The sequence below is a fragment of the Helianthus annuus genome, chromosome 9 (assembly GCF_002127325.2).
Source record: "Helianthus annuus cultivar XRQ/B chromosome 9, HanXRQr2.0-SUNRISE, whole genome shotgun sequence".
NCBI lineage: Eukaryota > Viridiplantae > Streptophyta > Magnoliopsida > Asterales > Asteraceae > Helianthus > Helianthus annuus.
In genome coordinates, this window is record NC_035441.2 from 30,566,096 (window position 1) to 30,592,280 (window position 26,185).

The window sequence follows — 26,185 nt, forward strand, 5'->3', positions numbered from 1 at the left end:
ATAAAGATTAATTGGGGCCCTAAGCAGCAAGAAGCTTTTGATATCCTCAAACAAAAGCTGAGCAATGCTCTAGTGTTGACATTGCCGGAAGGAATGGAAGAATTTGTCGTATATTGTGATGCATTGCACACCGGTATGGGTTGTGTGCTTATGCAGAGCGGCAAGGTGATTGCCTATACTTCGCGACAATTGAAAGTGCATCAAAAGAACTACCCCACCCATGACTTGGAGTTGGGTGCCGTTGTATTTGCACTAAAACTTTGGAGGCATTACCTTTATGGCATTAAATTTGTGATCTATTCTGATCACAAAAGCCTTCAGCATCTGTTCAATCAGAAAGATTTGAATATGAGGCAGCGACGTTGGATGGAAACTCTGAACGACTATGACTGTGAAATAAGATACCATCCGGGCAGGGCCAACGTAGTCGCAGATGCCTTGAGCAGGAAAGAAAGAGTGAAACCAATAAGGATCAATGCCAAGAGCATTGAAATTAAGAACAGTCTGAATGAACGATTGTTAGCTGCACAGAAAGAAGCTGTGCTAGAAGCTAACTATCCAAACGAAAAGCTAGGGGTAACTGAAGAGCAGTTATCGTACGGCAAAGACGGAATTATGAGATTGAATGGAAGGATATGGGTTCCTGTTTATGGAGGTCTTCGTAACGTTATCCTTCAGGAAGCCCACAGTTCCCGATATTCCGTTCATCCTGGTGCTGATAAAATGTATCAGGATTTAAAGGCGAACTTTTGGTGGATAGGCTTGAAAAAGTCTATAGCCACCTACGTAGCAAAGTGCTTGACTTGTGCGCAAGTGAAAGCTGAGCATCAAAAGCCGTCAGGCTTGCTACAATAGCCTGAACTTCCCGAGTGGAAATGGGAGATGGTGACGATGGATTTCATCACCAAGTTGCCAAAGACAAAGAAGGGAAACGATACAATATGGGTAATAGTTGATAGACTGACTAAGTCAGCACATTTCCTACCCATAAAGGAGACGCATAGCTCCGATATATTAGCCCAGTTGTTTGTAGACAAGATTGTAGCCCTTCATGGCGTGCCTGTGTCTATCATCTCCGATAGAGATACCAGATACACGTCACACTTTTGGAAAAGCTTCCAACAATCCTTGGGCACACGTTTGAACTTTAGTACGGCTTACCACCCTCAGACAGATGGACAGAGTGAGCGTACGATCCAAACGTTAGAAGACATGTTTCGTGCATGTGCGATCGACTTAGGTGGCAGTTGGGATAACCACCTACCATTAGTCGAATTCTCCAATAACAACAGTTACCATACGAGCATTAAGGCTGCACCTTTTGAAGCTCTATATGGTAGAAAGTGTAGAACGCCCGTTTGTTTGGCAGAAGTTGGGGATTTCCAAATGACAGGACCTGATATAATATTTGAAACAACGGACAAGATTGTCCAAATTCGCGATCGATTGAAAGCTGCCCGAGACAGGCAGAAAAGCTACGCAGATCTGAAGCGTAAGCCTTTCAATTTCGAAGTAGGCGACAAGGTTTTGCTTAAGGTATCACCCTGGAGGGGGGTGATGCGATTCGGTAAGAAGGGCAAGTTAAGCCCGAGATATATTGGACCTTTCGAGGTAATCGAACGTGTCGGATCGGTTGCCTACAAATTAAACTTACCGGAGGAGCTCAGTAGTATCCACAATGTGTTTCACATCTGTAACTTGAAGAAGTGTTTCGCCGATGAATCACTGGTTATACCGCATACAGATGTACACATCGACGAGAGCTTAAAGTTCATTGAAAAACCCGTGTCGATCGAGGATCGACAGGTTAAGAAACTTCGCAGGAAGTATATACCTATAGTGAAGGTAAAATGGGATGCCCGTAGAGGTCCCGAGTACACGTGGGAGGTAGAGTCCACGATGAAAGAAAAGTACCCTTATTTATTTCAATGAATCTCGAGGTCGAGATTTCTTTTAAGGGGGTGAGGATGTAACACCTCGAAAATTTGTGTCCAATAAATAAACGACACGTGTCACTTACGACAAAAGTATGGTAAACCCGGATTTAATTAAAGATGTACGGTAGGATTTTTGAACATGTCGACATGTTAATTTAAACCTCTGAACGACTTCATTATAAATCCCAAGACCCTAACATGATTAATAAACATCTAATATACCTTAATCCGGTGATTACTAAAAATGATGGATGCCAAATTTGTAAGTATGGATCCTATGGAAACAATGTACATTAAATCTTCATTCATGAATCTTTACCATTATTCAAACAAATGATACATGATGGAGTAGACATAACTGGTACAAGCATGGGTTACAGGCATTGTGCTGAAAATTAAACCAGAAATCATGCGTTGCAAGTTATCCATTCAAATCATGAAAGGTTTTTTTTTTTTTTTGCCTCTAACAAGTGCTTACGGACCGCAAGGGTCCTGCCTTACGGTCCGTAAGGTGCGAAAGGGTAAAACATTTTTCTGTCAAAGGCTTACGGACCGCAAGGGTCCTGCCTTACGGTCCGTAAGGGTGCCCAGCGACAGCAGCTTGGCTGTTGGCTGTTACAAACGTTAAACCGACTTACCAAGATATTTTCAGCAACATGGGCGACCCCTAACAGTTTGTAGGCACTAGTAAACACTTGTAAATGATCTGGACACAATCATAGATCTAGTTGTCATGATCTAATTCATCCAAGAGTGCTATAAAAGGCCATTCATGTTGTAACAATTGTCCACACCTCATTTCTTCACTCCTGGAGCTTTCTGGATCACAAGAGCCCTCTCTAATCATCCCTAGTCATTCACTAATACTTCAGTAAGTGTGCTTGATCTTTCTTGGTTAAGTTTTGCTTAGTTTTAGCTTAAAAGTCAATCCGTCGTAATTAATGGTTGACTTAACGATAAATCACAAGTGGTCTAGTGGTTTATCGGATCAAAGGTAGTTATATGTTGGTAATTATGTGGGCATTAAACCCCTAAAAGGGCACCCTCTGATTCCCACTCTAACTAGTCCGAATGTCGAGTCAAACTTGCTTAGAAAAAGTCAACAGAATGCTGTTTTGCGATTTTATGCATAATCAGTAATGTAGATGGCGTGTAACCTGTTTTAACACTCATATAACATGATAATAAGTATATTAACTAGTCTAAGCTTGTTTGATCCGACCATTTACTATTTAAACCCGGTTCGGAACCGAAAGTCGCAAAACTTTGACTTTTGCTTTGACTTCAGTTCTGACCCGTTATGGTACGTATTAGATATGCCTTAGGACTCTCTTAGGACCAGGTTACATGATGGTATAACCCTCTGTGGCCGGTTCGTTGTTTGTCTGAGTCTTTAGCACATCCGTTAAATGCTTAAAAGTTGACCGTAACGCCCTTTTTACTTTAAAACGAGAATTTTGGACATGTGAAAGGACCATAACCTTAGTTACTGATTTCTAAGCATGTCCCTAAAATATCACGTCGATCCGAGGTCTAAAATAGGAGTTATGCTAAATAGTGCAATTACGGAAACTTTAGTAATTAAAAACGGCGCATTTAGCATAAAGCTTATCTAAACCCAAATTTCGACACCAAACCTTCTACACACTGATGTAAAATAATATTTTGAGATTTTTAAAGATTTTTAATTATTTTTAACCTGCTCATAACCTGCGGTTATGGCATCGGTTCGGTAAATACCGAATATACCCTTTTTGGACATAACTTGATTTCTACATGGTATTTTGACCCGATTCCAGTTGCTACTGATTTTAAATAATAAATGGAGTCTTTTGGACTTTATAAACTGTTCGGAAAACTCAGATTTCCTGTAGAACTCGGAAACCTCTTTTATAATCTTTAAAATGACCAAAATACCCCTACGGGGCGTATATTGGGATTTAACTCGTTACGAGCATAATGGAAGGTATCCTACTGATACCACAACCTCTTTAAAGCATACTAACTTAGGAAACCTGTGTAGGACTCTTACGGTTACCCGTTACGCCTTTTGCGCGCACGGTCCGGTTTATGTAACTAGTTTACATAAACTAGCCGAAACGGGTCAAACCATAATGTTTTTACTTCAAAATCCAGAGTGTGGTTATATTACCCAGGTAAAACAAGTCTTCAAACTTGTTGGGTCCAAACCACTTTCCATTCCCGGTTTTCGCCTTTCACGCGATTAAACCGTAATTATCCTTTGAGACTGACCGGTCTAAGCTAAGGCTAAATTAAAGACCCGTTAGGATTTTAATAGGTTATTTTAAACCTTCGTTCCAGAATAGGAGACCAGTAAAAGATACTTGCATTTATTTGATTGAGGTTATTACTTGCTCAGGTAAATACTTTTAACTTATTTTCCGTTATACGGGCTTGGGTTACGATATTTAAAATACCGCTTGGTCGGGCAATTGACCCCAACTCATTAGTAGTTGGGTATTATCAATGTGACCCGTTTAAAAATTGGTTTAGTTGGCTTTACGCCTTTGGGAGCTTAATGACCATGTCCCGGATATCCTTGGCATCATTTTACGGAATGGCCACGACCTCGACACACGGGTGTAGGCATACACCCGTCAATATGTCTATATTATAAAGGTATAACCGTTGGTTTTCTCGCCACGGCTTTATGCTTTGTGGCGTGTCTATTAACCTTAAACCCGGCACGACCCGGGCGACCGAACGCATAGTGAACATGTAATTCTTTTACAAGATTTAATTATAAATTATCCCAAGTTATAAAGAGTTTGTGCCATGTGCACTCAAATCAATTTTTTTAAACATTTTACAAAAGTGTCAGTTGAATGTATTTACCAGTGTAAACTGGCGTATTTTCCCCAAAAAGATTAATGCAGGTTCTACACGTAATAGGCTGGCCATTCCTTAGCATCGTTAGAGTCTCGCAAGCTTGGGATGCCAATATCTGTTGAACAATTATTTTTCTATCTTATTTTGATTCCCTGTGGATTATATTTCGACGATTGTGATACTTGGATATTACATTCGATAGTTGAAATATATTTATCTTTATGCTTCCGCTGTGCATTTATATATTGTGTGGTTTGACTATATTGTTGCCAACTACGTCACGGTAATCCCCCACCGGGCCCACCGGTGATACACGTGGAAATCGGGGTGTGACAATGAGGTTCTTAAATATATAACTGTTTTTATTATTTTTAATATATAAAATTACATTAATTCAACCCGTGTAATAAACGAGGTTTTAAAAATATATTGTTTTATTATTTAGTATACAAAATTACATTTATTCAGCCCATATAATACAAAGAGTTCTAACCTAGTAGATTATTAAAGAAAATCAAATTTTCGATGTCATTAATTGTTATAAAAGAAAATAAAAAATAAAATCAAATTCTAACCATACATTAGATGACATGTGTTATCTTAAAATTAATAAAAAAATCGAGTAAATTGCAAGTTTTGTCCTTTATCTATATAACATTTTTCAGACGTTGTCATTTGACGCAAAAGTTGACAAGTTCTGTATTTAATATTTTAAAATCTTGCACAGTATGTCCTTTAAGCCTAACTCAGTTAATTTTTTTGGTTAAAAATGGTAAGCACATGAGGGTATTATTGTCATTACACATCCTTAGGGACTTTTGTATAAAATAACTTATAGAAATGGACTGTTGTGTAAAAGTAAAAAATATTTACAAATTAAAAAGAACTATGCAAACACATCTCTCCCTCTTATTTCTCTTTCTCTCTCTCATCTCTCCAGCCTCAAGATGATCGCCCACCCTACCACCACCGCCTCCACCTGCTACCACCCTCGACCACTGTTATCACCCTAACCCCAATTGCAGTCATCGGAACCCTAACTCAAACGCCACACTCAACGACGTCGTCCTTCTCACATATCTCCGACGAGCATCTCTCCGTCGATATCCTCTCCGATGTCCACTCACTGTTGACCATGGATACAGATACACTTATAACGACATCTTCAGCTCACAAAACGGCCTCACCACCATTTCTAATTTCTAATACTCTATCATCATTCACCATTTCAATATCAGATTTGTATCGGAATTAAACTGAAAATAACTATGGGAATGTTTTGATATTCATTTCTACATTAGAAAAGGTATGTTTTGTACTTCTATTAGCCGTTCTAGGGTTTACTTCACCCTCCCGAATCTTAATCAAATCATTGAGGCTCTGCAACGTTGTTCGATTACTATTAAAATAATAGGGATTTCTCCTATGAATGATTGATGAGAATGGTGATGTTGAGAAATAAGGTTTATTTCCTGAGATTTGATTAGATATGTATAACCAGAGAGTAGTTTTGGTCGATAATTAGGTGATTGGAACAATTCCAAAACAAATTGGTTCGATGCCGGTGTTATCTACTCTATATCTAGACAGTAATTGAATCTCCGGCGTAATGCCGACGAGTTGGTTAAGAAATTCTTATTTAAACAGAGTGAACTTGAGTCGGAAATTCCGGCGAGCTTGTGGAAAGCGTGTGACAGAGAGAGAAGAGAGAGGAAGTTTAGAGAGAGTGTGTGCAGTTCATTTTATTTAAACATCTTTTTATTTTTTACACAATAGCCCATTGATCTAAGTTATTTTACACAATAGTCCTTGGGATGTGAAATGACAAGAATGCTCTCATGTGCAATGGAACATGACCTTACTTAACCAAAAATTAAAAATTAACTGGATTAGGCTCAAAAGACATACCGTGCAAGATTTTGAAACATTAAATACAGAACTTGTCAACTTTTATGCCAAATGACATCGTCTGAAAAATAATATATAGATAAAGGACAAAACTTATAATTTAAACTGAAAAATTCACAACCACCCAAGGTTAGCATCCACCAATCGAGAAAGGTAAATGTATTTTTTATAGTTAAATGCCCGGATAGTCCCTATGGTTTGCTATTTTTTTACCTTTAGTCCCTAACTTTCTAAAATTACAGCTATAGTCCCCAACTCTTCAATTTTCGTTCCCAGATAGTCCCTATGTCTAACATCAGTTAGTTTTCTCAGTTAAGAGGGTGTGAAATGACAAAAATACCCTTTCTTTAAAAAGGTCAAACCACATGGACTATCCAGGCATTTAATAAATAAAAAATAAATAAAAAATCTAATTAATAAGTCAAATTTCAAGTGGAACCCACAACCTACCTCACCCTCACCCTACTCCCTATCTTCTTCTTCTTCTTCTTCTCGACATCCATCACTCACCTACTCTACGATGATATTATTATACCCAACAGTTCAGTAGACACATTCATTGACGGAATAATTCCAGTTGTGAGGTTAAGCTTCATAATAATAAACGTGAACAGAATCCCCAAAACAAAACTCACAACAAATGCACGCAGAGTGAGCTGGTTCCACCATGATGGAACCTTTCTACTCTCGAATATTCTTTCGATCGAATCGTATTCTGTTGGTTCTGTGCTCCGCTTTGATGACGCGGTGCCATTTTATTAGTCGTGTTCTTGCTCGATAGTTGAAGATGACTGGTCCATATGGGGCTGGGTTAAGGAGTGAGATTGAAGAGAAGGTTTGAGTGGTGTTTGGATTGGAATTGGAATATGGTTGCAATGATGTGGTGACAGCAAGAACATGGGAACTGATGATAATGTGTGAAAGCGTTGAATATGGAGAGAAAGATATTATTTGGAGTATGCCTAGTGTTGGGTATAATAATCTCATCGTAGAGCAGGTGGGTGATGGATGTCGAGAAGAAGAAGAAGATGACAGGGGGTAGGGTGAGTGTGGGGTAGGTTGTGGGGCCCACTTGAAATTTGACTTGTTAGTTAGATTTTTATTTTTATTTTATTTATTAAATGCCCGGATAGTCCCTGTGGTTTGCTCTTTTTAAGGAAATGGTATTTTTTGTCATTTCATACCCTCTTAACTGATAAAACTAACTGATGTTAGGCACAAGGACTATTTAGGAACGAAAATTGAAAAGTTAAGGATTATAGCTGTAATTTTAGAAAATTAGAGACTAAAAGTGAAAAAATGGCAAACCACAAATACTATCCGAGCATTTAATTCTATTTTTTATTTTTGTTGTTGACAACCCAACCCAACCTCCCAACCCATCAAAAAACGAATGAAGTTGGTCTAAAAGCCTTTCATAAACTCTATTTATTTCAACTACCTACCTTTTTACACTTCCATCTTCTATGTTCTTACCGGTTGCCTTGAAGCCCAACCCCGCTGCCGCTGCCGCTGCACCACCATAGATCGTTGCATGTAAGTTATTTTCTTATCTTATCTTCCTTTCTCCTTTCATATCTGTCACAGATCTAAGTTTTTTCCGCACCCCACATCAAAATTTATTCATATATTTGTCTCAGATCTACAATTACTTTTCTTCCATAGGTTATTCACCTTGTATGAATAATCAAATAGATTAAACCTATGTAAGTTTAATCGGGTTTTAACAGTTTCATACATCATAAAATTTGTATTATTTTTACTATAAATAAAAGTGTTACTGTTTCTTATCATGTTATTGTTCAAATTCTCACTCAAGATCTGGATTGATAACCAAGATTATGTGTTCTACAACTGGTGATGGTTGTAGTATGTTAATGATCTCAGCCCAACAAAGCTGTCTTTTCTCTATTGTAGAGATTCAATCTACAAGTAAGGATTTGGATGCGGATCTGATGTTTCGAAATTGGGGATCTCGGATGGTTTTTTAAATTTGATGAAACTAGTAATAGTAATGACATCTGTTGGATTAGACTACTTTCATAAATGTGTTGGGCCCTATCATTGTCTAACGGACCGTGATATCAAGAGTTCCAAGCGGATTCGGAAAGGTCTACAACAATTGTTAATTATATTTGTTAACGGAATTATCTCATCAATGTCAAACTAGAAGGAGAATATCCAATGCCTTTACCCAACTGTCTTTGAAATCATTATTGTTTTGTAAGATAATTATTGTTAATGATTATATGTATCGCCTAGTCTAATTTGATTCGATTATTTTAGAACCACAATGTATATTATAAATTTTAATGTGGTTAAACTACCTTCATATAATTGATTTGTATTTTTAGTTTCAATAGATGTTTCAATGCAATATCCCCTTATCCAGTGTTTTTAGTTATAAAATCGCAAAACACACTTTAAGTTTTGAACATTTGAAAATATAAATTAGAGAGCAAGTGTGCTAGAGAATTCACTTACAATATGAACATGAAGTTAGTTGTCTTATTTTGTGTATTAACATCTTACTAGGAGTTTGTTTAAAGTGGTAATATCTTGCAATTTATGTGCTATTTACTATCTAGAATCAATGATACCAAAAACCTTGAGAACTGTTAGAAAACTCATATTTATTCGTGGAACTAGTAAAAAGTCCTTGCGTTACGATGGGGCTAAACAAAAAATAAACTCAATAGAACTTTGGAGAATGAATAAACAACTTTATCTACTAAATTCTAATACGCCGTCGTTTACTCAACACTTGTGTATACGTAAGAATAACATTCATATTTTACTACATCATTTAGCCACAATTACCAAAATTAGTGTTTACTACATCGTTTAACCACAATTATCAAAATTAGTGATGAAAAGAACGTAGTTAACCCTTAAATTATTCCTAAACTTTGACATAGAAGACAACCAAAACATAGAACTCAAACATTCATGAGCGTATGTGTACCACAATGAAGCATGAACACGTCACTGAGAACCGGTGCTCATGAAAGTTTTATATAAGAAAAAGGAGTAAACTATGAAAGTTTTATATAAGAAAAAGGAGTAAACTGTTAAAATAGTCTATGTGGTTTGGTTATTTTTTCCACTTTAGTCTAAAACTTAAATCTTTTAACTTTGGGTTCATGTGGTTTCAATTTTGTTGTCATTTTCATCCAAAATCAAAATCTGGTCAAAATTTTCAGTTAATATCCAGTATTTTTTTTTTTTTACCTCTTCCTCCCTTTTAACTAAGAGCAAAATGACTCTCATGTACCCCAAAAAAATTTAAAAATGCCGCATACCCATATTTACATGAGACGTAAAAAAATGTTTATCTTCGTATAAAATTTAAACTAGTGCGTAAAAAAAACTTGCATCAGTCAAAACTACCGACCCGACAATTTTTTTTTTACTTTTTTTATATATGTGTTTATAATATGTTCATCTACGTTTGTGCAAAAAAAATTTAACCCAACTCGCGCGGGAAGAAAAAGTTCTCACGGTTTTCACAACTCGTGGCGGTTCTCATTTGAACCGAGCCATATATATATGTATACTAGGTTAGAACCCTGTGTATTACATGGGTTGAAAAATGGAATTTATATATTAAGCAATAAAAAGTTAGATCTTTATGAACCCCGTATATTGTACGAGTTAAATAAATGTAATTTTATATATCAAATAATAAAAAAAGTTGTATCTTTAAAAACCATGTGTATTAGACAGATTAAATAAATGCAATTTTGTATACTAAATACTAAAAGCGTCGTATCCTTAAAAAACTCGTGTATAATCAGGTTGAATAAATCTACCAAATAATAAAAAAATATACTTCCTTAAAAACCCCCTATATTACTCGTGTTAAATAGATCTAAAACGAGTTATATCTTTAAAAACCACGTGTATTACATAGATTAAATAAATGTAATTTTGTATATTAGATACTAAAACTTCGTATCTTTAAAAAAACCCATGTATAATCGGGTTGAAAAATCTAACAAATAATAAAAAATATATATCCTTAAAACCCTGTGTATTACACGTATTGAATAAATCTAATTTTACATTGCAAATGATAAGAAGTTATATCTTTAAAAACTTCGTGTATTACATACACGGGTTATATAAATGTAAGTTTGTATAGTAAATAATAATTTTTTTTTTCAAAAAACCCAGCGTTTACACGAGTTGAATAAATATAATTTTGTATACCAAATAATAAAAACAAAGTTATATTTTTTATAATTTTGGATAACATTTAATATTAGTTTGTTATTTAAATATTTAATATAAAATAAGTAGGAAAAATAGGTATTTGTTTTAAAAATATATTAAATCAATAATTTAGATTTGAGGATAATATTTTATTAAAGTATGATAAGATTTAATATTAACTAGGTGAAGAACCCGCCGCGTTGCGGCTATGTCTAAATGATTTGCTAGTAAAAATTTACATGAAGAAGGTTAGTATGTTTTACAGCATACATAACTTTTACAAAATGTGTATTGATGTAGCTAAGTGTATCGACAAGTTAAGTGCCTAACACGTCATATGGTAGTTTCCTAACTTCATGTTATGTTTCTTGAGTTGTAGCTTCTTCTAAAAAACTGGTTACCAACTGAGTTATCGTTCCCGCTCTACGTCAGATGAAGGGCTAATAATTGCGCAGATATCTGCGCACACGTTCACTGTTGTTAGTAAATTGTTCCAATTGTTTCAAAAGAAGTATTACTGGGCTACATCTTTTACTAATGAACATGACAATGCATAATTTATATTCGATTAATCAATGTATTGCCTGAGTACCTGTTTCTCTGCAACGTCAGGCATGGTTAACTCATGAACAGTGATTATCAGATCGTCTTCGTCCTTAGGTTCCACAGGTGGGATTTGTGCCGTTTCTGGGTTGATACCAACAATTGTCGAATAGGATGCCTGGAGTTGAATAGAACCTATAAACAATATTTTTGACATCTAGCGTCAACTGGTATTGTAAATATGTTTTTATATCAGCAATTTTGTGTTTTGGGAAACATACCGTAGTAGTTGGAAACTTGTGTGGCTAGTATGATAATTCTGTTGTGAGCGATTTTTACACCTTTAATGATTAGTTACTCTTAGGTGAAAATGTCATAAGAGAAAACCTACAATTTTAAAGTTTTTCAAATGTTAAAACATCATAAGAGAAAATCTACAATTTTAAAAGGTTTTCAAATCTTGTTACAATTAATTTAATAAGAAAAAACTTAGATTGGTGACAAATAGATTTTCATATGATACATATATAATTATACATTATATGTTTAAAAATAATAAATAATAAAAACGAATAAAGTTTACCTTGCACACGTAAGGAGGACAGAGACTGCTGTAACGATGCTGTGATCTAAGGAAACCATGGTAAGGCAAAATCCTTAACTTGCCTTTATCGTCCACGAATCCCGGATTCGTGTTAATCTCCGAGAAACATTCTCGTATTCCAAGATGACTTAAGACCGTTTCTATGTAGAACGTATTCGCATCACTCAAAATCCTCATATCGCATCTGGAACAATTCGTACGTAAGATCCAACGAACATTAGTAAAATAAACAACAATATGAAAGTTAAATTAGTTACCCCAAAGCGTGCGCATCTTTTATAGCTGGAACAATCTTAGGATGTATGGGGACACCAGTTCCTCCATTAATTTAACATAGTTGGCTTCTACTGTATGATAGAAGATGTATTAGTAATAGTATTTCTTAATCAGTCATCATTTGTGAGATGGTTTGTTACACTAACCGTTTGTCACGACAATTGTCAACATATGGTCTTATGTCCTTCACATCTCTGATAGACATCTTCCCAACGTTACCTAATAAATACCAGATGAAAGGGTTAGATGTATGCATCATAGGTATAACTAATAGGAGGCATGAAAACAGTTCTTGTCGGAAGCCTAGCACTAAGTTTTTACATATAAAATCTGGAGGAGTTATTGATGTTAGAGCATACCTTTATAAGACAAGTTGTTATGTAATTGCCATTGACAATGAAAGTAGGTAAATTATAAGGTAAAAATATAGCTCTTTTGTTACATATGTCTTGTAAATAAATTTTCGTATTTCAGTATGCTAGGACATGTGTTTATCTTTTTTCCTTTTTTAAAGGCATGTGGTTAATTTCTATAATATATGAGATTAAGTATGCCGGCACATGTGGTTAATTTCTGTTAAAAAATCTGAGAAGACGATGTTTCGGGTTTTGTTGTGGTTATGGTCTTCGTCTGGTACTATAAGAATTCTCAAAGATTCTGGCGCAGTAGCTCTGGATAAGGCAACATATAGTTGTCCATGGGTGAATACTGGTTGTGGTAAGTATATACCGATCTTGTCTAATGACTGGCCTTGGCTTTTGTTTATAGTCATCGCATAACAAAGCCTTATTGGAAACTGTTTCCTCTTGAACTCAAATGGAAGTTCTTTGTCCTTGTGTATCAAAGAAATCTTGGGTATGAAAATGAGTTTACCGATAAACTTTCCAGTCATTATTTGGGCTTCGATTATCCTCGACAATAGTTGTGTTACTATCATCCTTGTTCCATTACAGAGGCCTTCAATCGGATTAAGGTTTCTCAGCAAGATAATAGGTGCATTGATCTTAAGCTCCAAAAGATGGGGTGGTAGGCCGCTAAAGTTTAAAAGGTTTAGGTATTCTGTAGGGTAAAGAGATTCAATGTCCTCATTTGTTCCTGCAGTCGGAATCAGCGAGTCAATGCTATGATACATCGTGGAAGTGCCAGAAACCATATTGATTACCTTCAAGTTAATGTCGTCCACTGTATCATTCTTTGGACAAACAATTGCCTTTGCTGATAAACTTGCTACTGTGGGTTCAGTAAGGGTTTTGTCGTCATATATGAATTTGATGAGTTCCGTTAACGCATTATCTGTATGTAGTATGAGGTATTCATTTGGGATTTGTAAAATATTTGTGTTTATTGGATCTTTAAGATCTGGAACTCCAATCTCGCCGTCCCCTACTTCAACTAACCACGAAGAAAAGGTAGAAATCTGTTGTTGTCTTTCAGCTGTTAGATGTGGTCTTTGAAGCCGCATGTTTTCAGTAAGTTTAAAGACCTTGAAGTGTCGCCACAAATGAGATCTTGGTAATGTTAATGCTAGTAGTGTTGCTTTTGTGGACTTAGGCACGACGGGTAGTGTTTGCCTAAAGTCACCTCCCAGCAGAACTGATTTGCCACCGAAAGGCTTTGTATCATTGTCTTCTAGGTCCTTAAGTGCTCTGTCCAACGCCTCATAACATCTACGATCACTCATTGGCGCCTCGTCCCAAACTATAAGAACTGTTTCCTTCATCAAGATACCCAAATGAGTACCTTTCTTGATGTGACAAACAAACTCATCTGTAAGGTCTAAAGGTATCTTAAATCTTGAGTGGGCGGTCCTTCCAGATGGGAGAAGTAGCGACGCTATACCAGAAGCCGCGACTGCTAACACAACCTTTCCTAAAGAACGTAAACCAGAAAGGATCGTATTCCGTAGGAACGTTTTTCCAGTACCACCATGACCATAAACAAATGATAATGTTTGGGTTTTCGTTGAAATACCGGAAATAACAAAATCATATATCATTCTCTGTTCTGTATTTAGCTTATTTAAAGAACATTGGTGTTCACATGAAAGAGCATGTCGGTCATAGTTTTTCTCTTCCATCAACATTCTGTTGTTCAATCTTTCGAGCATGCCAGGAGTTGGCATTGGCAAGCCAAATTCCTGCAGCGATGATCCAGTAGACCCAGATTGCAGTAAAAGTTCCCGTTCATACAAAACAAATTGCCTACGATCATCATCATTAACTATGCCAAAACTTCTTTCTCCATCATCAGCCATCCTAGGCCAATGAGCATTCCAAAGCTGTAACGGATCTGAAATGTCACAGTACAGGAGAATTTGTATAAATAAAGACCGGAGTTCTGACGAAGTAGCCCAAAGTGATGCTTCTTCAAACGCATATGACCATTCTCTATCATCACCTATTAACCCAAGTCGTTCACATGCGTTTCGATAAGTAGCACAAACATGTCCGTTTACAGTCTTGATGCAATTGAATGACTGGCAACCCTTTTGATGGGCTAACAACATGCGTAGGTAGAAAGCTTCACCGCATGCCGGATGTATGTATATCAATCTTCCAATTGAGGGAACCTTGGTTGTTGTTCTCCTTATCCAACGCTTAGATTCCAAATCCCATCTATACTCATTCAAATAATCAATATAACGCAGATGGCGACCGCTAACGTCCCACACATTGTTAGACAACCATTCAGTCAACGTAGTACGCTTTATGAATTCGTTATTTGCTACGTTGTCAAGAACATCTTTGTGCCGGAAACTTACGTTCTGCATGTTTTCGAGATGCAACGCTAGTACTTGAACAGCCGGATTTCTATCATGTATGTCAAAGTTAAATATACGCCAGGAAGCCTCATGTGGACAAATAAATCTACCGTCCAAAAAGTTTTGAATCTCATCCAGACGGCTATATTCAGTGTTTTGTACAACATCGTTACCAGCAGGTGATGATTTGATCTTGTAATGTATACGGTCTACACCTTTGGATATGTACTTAAATAGATACTTTATGAGCATACTCCATCCACAATACTCAACATTTATGTGTGCCATAAACCAACTGCATAACACAGGATTATAGGGCACTATGTAACGATTATCCAACTGAACCCCACCCTTGTTAACACTAAATCCATTTGAGCGTCTTTTGTAATGTGCAAATCCCTTATCGTCAAATGAAGTTTGTTCTTGGTTTGCCTTAGGAAATTCCTTTGAACATGATCCCGATATCATACAAGGCGAATCCGGTTTGACAACCCCACGCGGACCATGCATCATAAGATCTGTGACGACTTGATGCAAGTGAGGTTGTGTTGAAGGATCAGGAATCTCCGCGGATATGAAGTCATCTATCTGTGTAGCGTCCCTTATCTTGTGAGAAGGGGCAACCCAAACCAACAAATGACAATGAGGTAAACCTCTCTTCTGAAACTCAATGGTATAAAGATCTGTAGTAATAATATAGAGTAAACTTAAAGAAAGATAGAGATGGCAATCTAGTGGATGAAGAAACACATATCACTAACGACGTACCAGCGACAACTTGACCAAACGTTTGAGAATTTCTAAGAAATTTAATCAACGACTTAACCTTTATTGCAAATACCCTATCAATGATATCCGGTCGATCTTGAGCTTTTAGGTTTGGAAACTGTGACAGATATCTTTGAATCTCAGGCCATTTAACATTGCATGTGAATGTTACAAAATACTGTGGATTGCCGTGAACACGACAAATAGCTAAGGCATCTTGGTAATGCTTGTACATATATCGTGGTCCACCTACAAAAGAGGCTGGAAGAAATGTACGTTTACCAACCTCACGACCCTCTGTGTCGCCACGTTGTATAGCGTCATGTATACCTTGTAAAAACTCTGAGCGAAGGGCGTTTTGGTTACGTCTAACATAGTCCAATCGACTTTCCTCTATACAAACATACGCATCTACAACAAACTGCTGAAATAGCCTACCACCACAGAGTAGTAGCGTGTAAATGCTTGAACGGTCATGAAGCAAATACTATAATACTTGTTCATGGTTAACTTTTTTCGTGAGCCATCTTTGGTGCGAAGCATCAAGTCTGGAGACCATCCCTTATCACCGAATGGCAGAAGCAACGGATATTGTAATGCCATGCACGACGGGTGTAACTTACTTATACGTTGTGGGATCCTATCCCGCCCACGAATTATAATGTCAAAACGGCTATGTATAGGATCAGAATCAGCAATTATGGCACCAAGACAGCTTGGAGATGGCTTATCATAGCAACGTTCAGACTGAGAGCCGTATAGACATACACCAAACGATGGTGTCTCGGTAGAGGAACAAAGATCCCGAGCCGTGCGAAAGAGCTTTACCAAATTATTACAACTATCTAATCATACAATACAATTTCAATTACTCATTGTTCTGTCATAAATAAAAAGAGAAATTGCAAAAGGCTTGCGGTTGTTTAAAATAGATAAAGATATTAAACTTACAGCAATTTACGAAAGCTATATTGTCTTTTTAACAGTTTTTAATTATATTTTTGATTTTTTTGTCACTTGATATTTTGAAAGTCAACCCGTTTTGACCCGAAACCTGTTTCGACCAAAACCCGTCTTGACCCTAACCTGTTTCGACCTGAACCCGTTCTAACCCGAACCCATTTGAACCTTTTTTTAATTGACCCGTTTTGACCCGAACCACTTTGTAGCATGTTTGAAATTGAAAATAACACTCTGTTCAAGAGTTTACTATACAAAATCCATAAATGTTATGTAATATCCATAAAAAAATGCCATCTAAGAAGCAATAAAATTGTTGCCCCGACAATTTCTCAACTATTTGATCAATGAACGGTAAAGGAAAATGATCTTTGGAAGTTGCGGTATTCAACTTCCTATAATCAATACAAATTCGCCACCCGGTTACCGGCCGAGTGGCTACCTCTTCACCTGCGTCATTTTTGACGACTTGTATACCTGCTTTCTTGGGAACCGACTGTGTTGGGCTCACCCATTGGCTATCCAAGATGGGGTAAATGATACCCGCATCGAGCCATTTCAGCACTTCCTTCTTCACTACCTCCCGCATATTCGGATTCAATCTTCGTTGTGCATCTCGAACGGGAGTAACATTCTCTTCCGTGATGATTTTGTGCATCACCACCGAGGGACTAATACCCTTCAAATCCACAATGGTCCATCCAATCGCCGCCCGATTGGTGACCAAAACATCCATCAACTTCTCCTCTTGCTCCACGGTTAAATTTGATGCAATGATAATCGGGAGTGTATTGCCCTCTCCAACATAAGCATACTTGAGATGCTTCGGCAATGCCTTCAACTCGACCTCCGGAGGCTCTACTAATGACGGCTTCAATTTAGTATCAATGCTCTCCGGTAAACTCTCAACTTGGTGCGTCCATGTCGGTTTTCCCTCTCGAAGCGCAAGCACCTCCAAGCTCTTCACTTCCTCGTTTATGATCCTTTCCACTTCTACCTATGACCTGTCAAACATATAACAATCCTCCATTGTATTTTCCCCATTCACGACTGTGTCGCAAAGAGGTATACACGTGTCAACAATGTCTGCCATATAGCATTCATCATCAACTGGAGGGTTCATAAGTTCGGAAAAAACATGCAACCTCAACCTTCGGTTTCCAAATGTCATGTCAACCGTTCCTGTTTTACAATCAATGTGAGAATTTGCGGTTGCTAAGAACGGTCGACCCAAAATCACCGTAGGTTGCTTGGTTGGGTCCTTGGCCACATAGTCAAGTACTAAAAAGTCCACCGGTTAGTAAAAATCCTCAATTTTCACTATCACATCCGAAACAATTCCACGGGGTAGTTTGGGTGTCAAATCGGCTAACACCACGGTGGTGTTTGATGATTGAAGGGGACCAAACTCGTATTGGTCATACAAACTACCCGGTAGAATGCTCACACTAGCACCAAGATCTCGAAGTGCCCGGTTAATTTTGAAATAGCCTACTTGAATTGAAATGATAGGCGCACCCGGATCTTGGAGCTTAGGTGGAAGTGCACTCGAAAGAATCGAACTCACGTTTTTGGTTAAATCTATTTTTTTTTTGGAAATTTGTGAGTTCGTTTCTGAGTACACAAGTCTTTCAAGTACTTAGCATAAGACAGTACTTGTTTGATTGCATCCAAAAGCGGTAGGTTGATTTTGACTTGTTTGAAGATTTCCAACAACTCTTCTTGTTGCAGACCTCTTTTGTTTACAACTTTCTTAATGGGTCCCTTCAATGCTTCGGGATAAGGGGCGGTATTAGCCTCCACACCCTTTTCCTTAGCCTTAGGGACCGGTATGGTCACAACGGGAGTGCCATTATTCTTTTTCAATCATTTTTATTTTGACCCGTTTGACCATCCTCATGCTCATCCTCACTAGCATCTTCCACCACCCCTTCAACAAATTGGGGTGGTGGTGTTTTGACACCATTATCAACAACTCGACCACTACGTTAAGTAATTTTATTAATTGGTACCTCACCTGTGTTTCTCGAGCTTGACCCTTGATGCTTAAGGTTCACCGCGGTGACACTCGGGAGCTTTCCCGTGCTTCCTCTCATTTGAGCCATCTCTTCCGCGAGTTGACCCACTTGCTTCTCTAATGCCTTTTGAGATTTATCCCTCACTTCAAACTCTTTCCTCACTTCGGCTTTGAACTCATGGTGTGAATTGGTAAGAGTACTCACGACATTCATGATAGCATCAAATTTCGAATTAATCGAATCATCACCTCGAGAGTTAGAAGCATTACCCCCATTTCCGCCTTGGTTGTAACCACGTTGATAATTACCTTCACGGTTTTGATACCCTTGGTTACCCCCTTGATTGTAATTCCTTTGGTAACCCCCTTGGTTACCACCTTGCCGATTATTGTACGAGGACCCACCTTGACCTCCTTGATTACCCGATTGAAAATTCGGGTTCATTTGATTCGAGGCTTTACCATACCGGAAATTAGGATGATTTCTCAAGCCCGGATGGTAAGTGTTGGAGTTCATGTCATATTGCTTCCGATCTCCATACACTTGGTTGGCTTCCTCGGTGTAGTCACTCGGCCCCGTTGGACATTGCTCCGCTCTATATCTAATGTCACCACACTCTTCACACACTTCAAATTGCACCGCGTTCACTTCCTTCTTCTTCACGCGAGCCATCTCCCGTTCTAAGGTAGAAATTCGATCCTTAGAATCAAGATCGGGAAGTGACCGGGAAATAGGATGTTTCTTAGCTCGATCGGCCGATTCTTTCTCTTTTGACCGTTTGCTCATCCGTTCCAAAAACTCCCAATCATCGTCTTCATGGTTTCTTAAAAGAGTCCCGTTGCTCGTCGATTCAAGTCGGTTTCATGTGTTGTCATCCAAACCCCGTACAAAGCACTTCACCAATTCCCACTTTTCTATTTGGTGATGTGGGCATCTCCTCATCAATTCTTTAAATCGAGTGAATGCTTCATGCAACGGTTCACTCGATAGTTGCCGAAATGACCTTATTTCATCCCTAGCGTCGTCGGTTTTCACCATCGAATAGTATTCATCTGAAAAGGCTTGTTGCATCTCACCCCATGTCCGGATACTATTTGCCGGAAGTGTGAGAAACCGTTGTTTTGCTTTGTCTTTCAACGAAAATTGAAACAACCGAAGCTTGACCTCCTCTAATGCGAAGTTGTGCCCCCCAAAAAGTGTTGCAAATTGACGAGAACTCCGCCAAATGCGTATACGGTTCATCATTCGACCTCCCATTGAAGTGGGGAAGTATATTGATATAATGCGGTTTACAATCAAACATCCTCCGTTCGCATACTATCGGAGAGTCATTTTCGGTAACTATCGGTCGAAAACGATCATTCACTCCCCGTGGAGGTTGTTGACGACGTTGTGGACCCTTTACTTCTTGATCACCCGGTCTTCGATTGTCCCTTCGATCACTGCCCCTGTCACCTCTTCTATCGTCTCTTCTATTTCCACCTTGGTTATCCCCTTGGTTACCCCCTCCCACGAAACGAGGGATCCGATTAGGGTTGCCATTGTTGTTATTGTTGTTGTAAAACCCGTCATTTCGGTTCCTTTGGTTGTTATTTCGTGGTTGGCAGTTATTTTCGTAACCGTCATTCCTTCTATTCCCATACCCGTAGTCTTCATCCGCAACATAATTGGCATTTTGATAGCCAAAGTCTTCATCTTCATACCCTGTTGCATTATAGCCATTACCCCGATTTATGTATCCCTAATCTTCGTCATCGTTAGCCCGATCATCATAGTACCCCCCATCGTCCGAATTTTCCGTATGAATGCTTACATGTTCCGGCGATTGATAACCGGGAACACTATATGGTTCGTCATCGGGGATGGCGTTTCTCAAATCGTCTATGTTGAAGAAGGGGTCTTCGTTCGCGGGATTGCCACGATCTCGGTTGCCTCAGTGGTCGTAATTGACGTTTCGATCATCAAGGTTTAGGGGTAAGGAGTGTTGTCGATGAAGGTTCTGTTATGGGGGTGTTCTTTGGGTGTTGTTGGGATTTTGGTTTTGGAAAGGTGGTGGAGGTGGTCCGGTGTTGTTGTTACCACCCGGTCGCTCTTGAGGTATAGGTTGAACATTTTGAGCGGGATGAAAGGTTCCTCGGGATTGGAATTGGTTTTGGTTGAGGTTTGGGTGATTGGAGTTTTGGTTTGCCATTGAATCGGTTTCAATGGATGGTGTGGATTGTGGTGTTTGGTTGGTTTGATTAGAAGCAAGTGTTGCTTCCAATCGGCTTGCTAACTTTCTTCTTGCTACCCTTTCGATTTCTGGTTCGTAGACTAACGGTGAAATCCTCCCGAAATTCCTTGTATGCATGCACTACCTGTAATCTGCACAAGTAACACAACCACGTAACAAGGAAAAAGACAAAGTGCAAAAAGAAACTAAACAGATAATCACGAAATTCAAACAGTAATCCAAACACAAAGCGCACGCACTCCCCGGCAACGGCGCCAAAATTTAATCGGAGTGTCGCGCTCCGGTCAAACATAATATTTATAAGCCCAAATTACCCTTAACTATGTGTTAGTGGTAGCAAGGGGTCGAACCACGAAGAGTATGTGGTTCGTGTGTGGATTCGATTGAATCAAAACAATTGTCACGTTTTATGAAGCTTGCTAGAATGTCTTTATGTTTTTGTTTAATTGAAAGATGTGAGTTTATACTAAGTGAATTGATTAAATTGATTAACAACTAATGATTAACAATTACGAGAAAATTGGTTATTATAACAATAATAAGAGAAAGGAATCACACCCGGTTTCGGTAGTTGCTAACTTAGGATTTCTACAAGTTTTAGATTCAACTCAAATGCATATGATTAGCGGATTTAGTGTACCGTGACTTAGGTGCTAATAACTATCAACGTCCCAAAGAACGGACAAGAATACACTTTGTAATCAACACAAGTAAATCCTAACCACGACAATGCACAATTACATATCACCATTTCGCAAAGTCATAACTTTTAACATCGTTCGACAATTTACGAATTCGCAAAAATGTAACACTATTATCAAAGGTTTCAAAAATCAAACGCAAATTGTCACCAAGTTGAAACAAGAACAATTCGAAACCCTAAAATTAACAACTACCTACACCGGGGTGAAACCGAGATGATTAGCCGCTCATGGTTGAAGAAGCTTGATCACCGGATGATTGGAACATGAATGAAGTCATCTTGAAGCTTGAAAGATGTATGAATGGTGAATGATGGATGGTTGGTGATGAGTGATGATAGATGGATGGCTAGGGTTTAGAATCAAGATTGAGATTGATGAAATCTTCTTGATTCGGGTTGTTATCTTGATGGTAGATGGAATCGTAGGTTGAATAGCGTGAAATTGGATGGTGTATTAGGCTCCAAGATGAAGATTCAAAACCCTAATAAGTTGTAACTGTCGAAATCCATAGAGGACAAGGTAGAGTTGCCTTCATTACTAAAACAATTAAGCCTATTAGAGACCTCATTGTCAGTATCGTATATATACATCTGTAAAAACCTAGGCCTCTCGTCATCGGGTGGGCATAAAGAACCAATCCAATGGTGTATTTGTCCGCCAATCTTGAAAACATAAGGACCAGACCCACAATTTACGTGTTCATCAACGTTTGCACCAAAGGACGTCATCGAGAACATGGCGTTATATGCACGAATATTTGTCATGAATTCGGCCTGTTGATAGAGATGTATTAAAGTAGTGAACGGCCTTCTAGGTAACGACAAAACTACAAGACCACCCCTACAACACTGATTATAACCAAGACCACCAGTATACGACCTAGAAGCCACACGTTCATCCAACCAAAACAACGCACCACAAAACTGGCAAACGTTTTCACAATCACCATTGTCTACATAAGAAGTAGAGCTGTGTGGTCCCGTAGAAGTCGAAGCAGTGTTGGACAATACAGTAGAGGACACCCGTTGTCGCTTACGACCGGACATACTAAATGTAAAAGTTTGTATTTTCCGTCGTTTTCTGAACCTGTATTGTATGTAACTGTGGTTTTTTAGTAAAAATATATGTTGCTTTTGTTTTGTTACAGAAGTTGTTTAAAGTTTATGTACTAACCCGGCTACGGAATCCTTCGTGAACAAAACAACAGCAGCAACAAAGCATATACAAACCTGCATTAAGCGGTAAACATATTAAGTTGCTTATATGTATATGAAAGCATAAAAATTAGCATGAATTATACGCCCAAAAAGTGATATATAAAGGGAATTAAAGAACCTTTATCAGTTAAATAAAGACTTCAGCAAAAATGTAAGAGTTTAGAAGCAAATTAGGGAATAAGGAAAACTGGCCTAGCACTCTGGTTAGGGAAAAATAAGCATTTATAATGACATGTAGGCAGAGATATGTTTTTGAGTGTTGTTAGATCAGGATATGTTTGCAAATGTTGGTACTTTTGGTTATAAACGTCTTTTAGGAATCACAAAAATGTTGGTTGTACTTTATATTGTGTTTTCTGTTGTTTCATTCCCCGCTTTACAAGTTGTACACCGTGCATTAGATAATCGGACATTATCCGATTTGCACGGTTTCTCTCTTCTAGCTGCATAGGAAGTTGATTTTTTAGTTGCATCTTTTGACGATTAATGTTAGATTGAGCAAAAAGAGGTTCTACCCGAAAATACCCATACCCGAACCGTAAATTACCCGAAACCGAATTGTATCCATTTAAAGAGGTAGGAATTTGGTTCCTGCGTTCTTTGTATTCCGGGTTCAGGTCGGTTCCGGTCCAGGAACACAGGAAAACCCGAAGTAACCAGTTGGACCTAAGTCTAATTCATAGGAATAATAAAGTTTTACAGAGAGGAAGAGGAGACCTTGAGGCAGAAGTGACGGTGGTGAGTCTCTGAGATGGTCGGGTGGGGTAGCTGTGCCCGCGAGTTGGATTGACAGTTAGGGTGACGGTGGTGAACCCTAGAGTCACCACCCCTTTCCTTCACGCTCTGTCGCTATATATATCCTATCTTCCCTCTCAAGCTCTGCTCTTTTGATTTAGTTTTTCACGTGGTGGAGATGTGTGGGTTGAAGATGAGAGATATATCTGAGCAGCCATGTTTGGGGAGATTTTTAAACCTAAATTATCATCAGGAAGACACGTATCAGGTGGTGGACAAGTGGTAATTTGTTCACAATAGCTGGCAGGACAAGTGGCAATTTATAATAACTAATGCAGCTGATAGAAAATACATATACACAATACAATAACTAATGCACCTGATACTACATACATATACACAAAAAAGCAATATTGCAAGAGAGTGTGTTCAAGTGTTTGTACTTTGTAGGCAACTTGGTAGTGAAGTAACCGTTTCTCATTTGTTGTGAAAGGAATTAACTTAGTGTGTCAATTGAAGCTACAGGTCATGTTATTAAAGCGACCCGCGCATTGCGTCACGGGGCAACGTAACCCTTGTCTTTCATCTTTTGTTTTTAAGTAGCCCGAGTACAATGTCGGGTTCCCCGGAACTCGATCTTGGCACGTTTTATTATACTGAAACCAAAAGGCGACACACTGTCTTTTGGCGTAGCGGCCGGGGGCTTACAATTTAAGGCGCAACGTATAGAAACGGTAGATGAAGGTTAAATAACATCAAACATTTAACCACGTAAAGCCTTTGACCACACAAAAGTTACGGTTTCACATTTTAAAAAATCCAGGCCGTAAATCACATTCAGCTCTTCTAATTGGATGCGTACATAATAGTAAAGAAGACGTCATCATTCCAAGGTTTACCTCCACATGCTCCCAAGGGGCCCGGGGTTGGCACATTTTGACCCCTACGAAAAAGAATGCTTATTTTGACCCGTTACCCAAACCTGTTTCACAAACTAATATTATTATAATAATATAGTTTATGTAATTATTGCATCATGTAGTTTCAAAAAAAAAAAAATGGACGGCGCATTAAACCGAATCGCTGCACGTGTTGCGGCGTGCTGAACTGAATCGTGCTCCATTTGATAATGTATAGGTGCTCGTGAGTCGCCTGTAAAACTGTTGAATATGGGTTGCATCATAATCCACATTGTTACTTAAGTTTCTTTATTAGACTGATGTATGATCCAAAACTGTTAACTTGGGCTGAAACATAATTCACCTTCTGTTGTTAGTAGTTAAAAGAAAATTATAAGAGTTGTTGTTCATGTTAATGATATGATAGAAATGAGGTAAAACATAAAAACAGTTGTGTCATACGACGACAAAAAAAAGTGTGAGATCTTTGAACTGGTGTAACAGTGGGCACAAAGCAACAGTGGGTGTACAAAGACTATAGTTGATTTTACCATGCCCCAATTAATCAAAGCTAAACAACTATAAAAAACAACTGCGGTTTGAAAAAATGTAAAAAAGGGGGAAACGGATAACGTAAGGAGGACAATTAATCTCATTTTCATGCTTCAGATATGCATGATCGCGAATATATTTGGTTTCGAACCCATGTATGTACACGTCTCCACCTTGATCAAACCGTAGTGTAGCCATGACTACCGAACACCACCATATCAACACCCAGCTTCTCCGCCACATCGCAGATCACATCCCTTGGAACACCGATATCCACCCTCGTGTCCATCTTCACATACACAAAACAACCCAGCTCACCTACGCCATCTATTAGATTAATGTTTGTTATTGAAATTCAATATTTTTGGAAAAAAAAAGTGTTACTCCCAGATTTTATTGTTTTCTATATTGGACAAGCTTTCTTCTGACCCAAAAAATTCCTAAGCCTGACTCATTACCGAACCGAACCTATATGTAAAACCGGAAAAATCAAAAAACCGAATATCGCTTTTAGTTCGCCCTGAGCCAAAAAAAAAGACCCATGCACACCCTAAATTCCCAATTTACCATCATAAACTAATATAAACTAATCTGACACAAAAGTATAAACTTGCCTCTTCATCAAACCGTAGCTAGTCACGACTACCCAACACTCATGCAAACAAAGGTCAAGAAATACTATGTTTAGACAGCTTAGAGAGAAAAAATATCAGTTCATTTGTAATCATGATTATACCTTTGGTTTTATTGTGTACAGGATATTGTGCTGGTAGCTAAAAGCGAGTTGAAATGGAAGCAGTTGGGTGAACTGGCTATGTCTAGTGGACTGGTATATATATATTTTGTTATTGTGGAATACAAAATGAACTTACGTTTGTGAATGAAACATATTTCTGGTCAAGATGTTAAATATTTAGACCGTATAAATTGGTTCACGATGACAAGAACTCTCATATTGCAGCTGGACATGGCACTGAGGATTGTTTGAAACATGCAAATGATTTG

The 26,185-nt window shown here is 38.2% G+C and overlaps 1 protein-coding gene and 1 long non-coding RNA gene across 3 annotated transcripts; one reads left to right on the plus strand and one right to left on the minus strand.

Moving 5' to 3' along the window:
- The first annotated feature begins 8,088 nt into the window (after positions 1–8,088).
- On the plus strand, positions 8,089–9,086 carry LOC110941998. 2 transcript variants are annotated; one of them, XR_004866481.1, is made up of 2 exons: positions 8,089–8,231; positions 8,613–9,086. It is a non-coding gene; the product is annotated as an uncharacterized LOC110941998 (long non-coding RNA). The 2 variants fall into 2 exon arrangements; XR_002594545.2 differs by having other exon boundaries at positions 8,100–8,231; positions 8,515–9,086.
- A 2,247-nt stretch (positions 9,087–11,333) lies between these two features.
- LOC110944034 lies at positions 11,334–19,626 on the minus strand. The gene is made up of 9 exons (XM_022185758.2): positions 19,245–19,626; positions 18,840–19,121; positions 16,359–16,707; positions 15,863–16,296; positions 13,063–15,777; positions 12,480–12,552; positions 12,037–12,241; positions 11,503–11,631; positions 11,334–11,369 (listed from the first exon to the last, which is right to left on the minus strand). Exons 1-9 carry the CDS (start codon positions 19,624–19,626, stop codon positions 11,334–11,336), a joined length of 4,605 nt encoding a protein of 1,534 aa, XP_022041450.2.
- Between the last annotated feature and the right edge of the window lie 6,559 nt (positions 19,627–26,185).